Source organism: Volvox carteri (assembly GCF_000143455.1).
Source record: "Volvox carteri f. nagariensis unplaced genomic scaffold VOLCAscaffold_130, whole genome shotgun sequence".
Lineage (NCBI taxonomy): Eukaryota > Viridiplantae > Chlorophyta > Chlorophyceae > Chlamydomonadales > Volvocaceae > Volvox > Volvox carteri.
Genome location: NW_003307673.1, coordinates 113,124 through 118,352, shown reverse-complemented (window position 1 = coordinate 118,352; position 5,229 = coordinate 113,124). Strand labels below are relative to the sequence as shown.

The 5,229-nt window shown below is 58.2% G+C and overlaps 1 protein-coding gene across 1 annotated transcript in view; it reads right to left on the bottom strand.

Moving 5' to 3' along the window:
* The window catches only part of VOLCADRAFT_100614 (uncharacterized protein), a gene marked incomplete at both ends in the record, with an annotated part of 27,133 nt that overhangs the window by 19,802 nt on the left and 2,102 nt on the right, over window positions 1–5,229 (bottom strand). Inside the window, 4 exons of the mRNA XM_002959165.1 lie at window positions 13–841; window positions 969–2,148; window positions 4,096–4,102; window positions 4,533–4,910. Coding sequence (XP_002959211.1) covers window positions 13–841; window positions 969–2,148; window positions 4,096–4,102; window positions 4,533–4,910 — 2,394 coding nt within the window. The remainder of the gene's footprint in view (window positions 1–12; window positions 842–968; window positions 2,149–4,095; window positions 4,103–4,532; window positions 4,911–5,229) is intronic.

The following is a 5,229-nucleotide window of genomic DNA, read 5'->3' as shown; positions in this document are numbered from 1 at the left end:
AGAACATGGCACCCTCGAAGTACCAGGTGTCAGGTGTGAGGCCGTCAGTCTTGTCGTCCGTCTGCAGCAGGGCCTGCAGCTTGTCCCGCTCAGACAGGCGCGGGGGCTCAGGGTCATCCCGGCTCTTGACAGGTACGTGCATGGCGTTCCAGACGACGAGGCGCTTCTTGGCCTTGATGGCCGCCATCTGCAGCAGGCGTGTGTTGAGGCGGTGGCGCGGGGCGTTGCGCTGCAGTACCACTCGTGGGTCTTGGTGCGCGATGTCCGCCAGGTCCTTGATGGCCTTGGCGTTGAGGTTGGTGACCAGCTCGTCGATATCCTCTGGCGTGGCGAGTCTCTGGCCGTTGAACATCTGCGAGAGCTCCGTGAGGCGTCGTCCTGAGTCAGTGGCTGACTGCCGCTGTTGCTTGGTGAGGAAGAAGACATCCTCCACAGCACGGTAGAGTGTGAAGCCCGCAAGGATGAGGTCTTGTGTTGCAGGCGCCTTGGCCCTGGGGCGCGGTGTTTTTTTCTGCGATACTGGAGAAGCTGTGTCGCCTGTTGTCTGGGCGACCATGGCTAGGGCGGCCTCAGCTACTGGCGGCGTGAAGAGCGGGTTGTCCAGAAGGGAGCGCGCCCAGCTGTAGACCGGCTTGCCGTTGGGCTGCGTGTGCTGGTAGATGTCGCCGATGAGGCAGAAGGGACGCCCCCTGAACGCCTGGCGGGCGGCATCATCTGTTGCAACACCGATGGTGTCGTCCAGGGACTTGTTGCATGCGTGGTTGCAGGCGCCCAGGTGCTCGAGGCTGTTGTAGCCAATCTCGTCAATGCAGATGGCCCCTGTGCCGACATTGGCTTTCACCTGTGAGGGTGGCGGCGGGGAGATCATGGCATGGAAGGAGGGGTTCGCAGGCATGTGTACATGAGGGTGGGGGTGCCTGCACAGTGCAGCAGGCAGGAGCAGGTGTTTGGATAGAGCAGGGCCACACCTGGGCAGTGGCATTGGCCTTGAAGCGGTTGGGCGGTATGAGCTGGAACATGGAGTGGGTGGAGAGGGACCTGTGGACGGGCGTGGTGAAGGGCAGCGCGGCCGTCCAGGCAAAGGCGGCGGTGGCCAGCCAGTGTGGCAGCTGGTGCTGATAGGTGTACCACAGCAGCGCGTGCACGAACTGACTTTTGCCTGTGCCGGGTCCGCCAACGATCAGGAGCCGTGGGGGCTGCGGCTGGTTGGGTGAATGGCGGGTGTTGAAGTAGCGTGCCATGAGCATGAACGGCACGGCCTGTTCAACGGACAGCGTGAAGAGCTGGATGGTGTCCTCGATGGTGGGTGGCACGCGGAGCGGCAGGTACGGGGGCAGGGAGCCAGGTTGTAACACGGTCTCATCATCCGCTTCACCCGCCTCAGTAGCGGATGCTTGGGTCACCACAGCCAGCACTGCGTGTTGCTGGTGTCGCAGCTGCAGTTGCAGCTGTGAGTCCTGGCCAGGGTCCAAGTTCATACTGTCTGTGACGGCGCCCCCCAGCTGGCCGCCAGCTGCCTCGAACATCTCCAGGGCCCTGGTGGCACGCTTGATGGCTGCTACTGCGTCTGCACTGCCGTGGCGTATGAAGCCCAGCTGACCAGCGTGTTGTCCGTCCACTAGGGGCGGTGGTCGGCACCGATCTGCCGCCTTGTGAGCGTAGGAGTCTTCTGAGGAGGCAGTGGGAAACAAAGTGGCAAGGTCGGCGGCGTGCAGGTCGAACTGGCTGAGCTCTGGCGGCCTGTCGTCTGCTGCATCATTGAGGTTGAGTGCTGGGATGTGGTGGTCGCCGTCGTCATTGTCACTATTGGCGGGGTCTCGGCGGCGCACACGTAGGGGCTCGTCCTCATCCTGCTCGCTGTCAGAACTGTCGCTCCCCGAGTCCGGGCCAACAGGCAGGCCGCGGGCACGGCGTTGCCGCCGTAGTTTGTTGTAGGCCTCTCGTGCATAGTCACGGCACTCATGCTCCGCCTCCAGGTTGTCCAGGACAGACATGATGAAACCAGCCATGTCTGGTCCAGCCTGCGGCAGGATGTTATCCCGCCAGTCAAGGTATGCCTGGCGCAGGGTCATCCCCGGTGGGATGGGGGTGGTGCGGTAGGCCTTGAAGGTGGAGAGGACGAAGGCGTAGTAGCGCCGTGCTGATGGGCTGTCATCAGGACTGGACAGCTGGGGTGTCGGGGGGGAAGGTGTGGCTTGAGTCCGGCCCATCAAGCTCAGAAGCCACGAGCCTCCACCTGCAACTGTACCTAACCGCCGACGTCCTGCATGATGTCAGGAAGAGGATTACTAGTCTACCGCCCATAAGGAGATGGAGCAACATCACAGGCATCAGTCCCAACCAGGACTCCTTACCGGAACCAGAATTGTCCATAGAAATGGCCAGTCAGACTGATGTCGCGACAGGTTATCCTCCTATCCTCAAGAACTGCAGTTGAGGGCCATAGAACACAGTACATCGATACAAGATGCATGTATGTTCCGCAGCACCGCTGTTTGGTAGAATTTTATCCTGAATCCGTATGATAAATTTTATCCTAAAATTAATAAATACACTCGAGGGCCAATGGCACACATTACTTCTATACAACAACTGTGCTGCGCAGCATCGCTGGTTGATAAAATGTATTCTGAATCCGTATGATTCTATAGAATTTCTGCAACTGAATATATCCCGGGGAATGATGCGGTGTGCGTGACTTCACGCCATTTCGTGGCGGTTGGCTGTGTTTTCTGCGACTGTATTTTATCCCGGGGAATTTCTGGAACTGTGTTTTATCTCGGTGAATTTCTGGAATTTCTGCGACTGTATTTTATCCCGGGGAATGTTGCGGTGTGCGCGACTTCACGTCTTTTCGTGGCGGAGCCGTTGTAGTCTAGTTTTCCACTGCAAGTCCTATCCCACAGTGGAACTACGTGGATATACCCACAGCCACGCCCAGCATACCCGGTTATCCTGATATTTTGTGATAAACGTTTAACCTTGAAAGTTCATGTCAAACAACACAACTACGCGCGTCTGTTGTTCGTTACCCACCACCGCACCCAGTCGTCCCCATGGCCTGACGGCCCAGTATCCACGTGTCCCCGCCCACATATTCACGGTACACATGCACGCGTCCACGCCTCATGCACACGCCCATGTTACATCCTCATGTCCCGCGTCCACGCGTCCATGCTACATCCACGTGTGGCTACATCCACGGTGCCACGGTCCCATGTGCCCATGTGCCCACACGCTCACGCGTCCATGTGCCCTTGCATCCTCGCGTCTTCACGTCCTGGTGTCCTCGCGTCCTCGCGTCCTCGCATCCTCGCGTGCAACTCGCGTGCGACCCGTGATTTGAACCCGCGACCTGTCGTCCTGGCGTCCTCGCGTTTCGGTGTGCAACTCGAAATTCGCGGAGTGCGACTCGAACCCGCGACCTCTGATTGTGAAGAGGGGGCGTGCTAACGAAAACCCAAAGCTCCGGAACCATCCAATCGAGCGCGACTTTCCAACGAGCTCCGGACGCGAGCCGGTCACGGACGCGATTCAGAGATGCCTTCCCTCCGCTTCGCTCTTCGCTGCGCTACGAGAAGCTACGGTGACCGTAGCTTCGACTCCCAGGCCAGGTGTGGGTGTGTGGTGCGTAAGGTGCTGTGTGGTGCGTAGGTGAGAACGGTAATAATGTGGGGAAGCAGTGGCGAGGACTCAGTTACATTACATCTGTGATGGAGGGTGGCTTAGTAGCAAGCCACAGCCAGCAGTGCCGTAGCAGAAGGTCATTCTCAAGGTTCACGTCTGGCATCCAACAGCAACGACCCATAACAACAATCGATGAGGGGCCCTGATAGCAGCACGGCACAAGGAATGTCCGCGGATTGTGAGCGGTGAAGTGAATAATGCCGCCTAGGCTCGCATCACACTAATTGCATGAAATCACCGCGGTGGCAGCATCGTCAGCAGCGGAGTAACAGCAGTCTGCGCGGACGATCCTGCATTTGATGGTCGTCATGAGCAGAACCCAGCTATTGCCACGCCCTGGACGCATGCTTGTGTTCTCGTGTTCTAGTGCCGTTGCATTCTCACGTCTGGGCGGGTGCCTGTCCTCACCGCCTCACTGTAGTGCATACATGGGGCCGTGTCGCATCCCCATGATGCATGAGTACAGTCCCAGTCTGTCACGGCCCCAGTTGTCGCATCCTCACACCTCACATCTTTGTTGCATCCTCACACTTCACATCCCCACCATACATCCTTGTCACATACATGTCTCACCGTCACACCTCACATCTCACATCCTTGCGTTCGGCAAATATTTGCAGTACTACACGTACGGTTTCATGCGGTCATACATTCACGTGCACACACGTTGTGTGTACTCGCGGTCGCATGCCCTGGTGCTTCACATTCACGGGTGTATGGTGCTTTGTGTACGGCATGTGCGGCTGAAACCGCATATTAGGAATGTGTAGTATAGCAGCACCGGAGCGTTGCATTGCAAAAGTCAGCCATCATGCAGGGCACTGCGAAGAGATGCAGTTCCTCACCACGGGCCGCCATGTAACAGATGCAGATGTGGAACACGGTGCCACAGAAGCAGTCGGGGTTGCTCTGCCGCTTGTCGCCAGGTTTGAAACCAAAAAGGATGTCCATGAAGGCGAGCTTAACCGTGTTGAGGAGTGCTTGGCTGGTGTAGGGGTTGTTTCGCACCCGCCACCACTTGTCCATGACACACTCCTCCCACAACGGAGCACCATCCTCGCCAAATTCCAGAAACTGCCCAGCGGCCACGACTGCAGCCGCACTGTGCAAGTCGGCGGGGTTGACATTAAACATGAGGATTGGCAGCCCGGTTGCGGTGGCTACACCACGTAGATTGGCGTGCACGTTGTGGTAATATGCATCTGTCATGTCGATGCGTGCGACTGTTCGCCGAAGAGAGGTGACGAGGGTGTGCACGAGAGGTTACATGTCTTGGAGCAGGTGGCGGCGATCCGGGTGCATCTTCGGCAATGCCAGGATGTCCGCCATCGCTTTGACAGCCTCTCGCGGGATGGCGCCCACCGTGTCGATGTCCTGCTGGCAGCACTTCACTGTAACCCATGTCTGCACTTTTGCGTCCTCCATGTTGAGCACATCCACCATGCGGGCGAGCATGAGGAGGTTGCCGCTGTGGCACACGCGTAGACACGTGCTGGAAGAAGGTCCGGTTGCTCATACCCAGGGGACGGAGGCCGCCCTTTG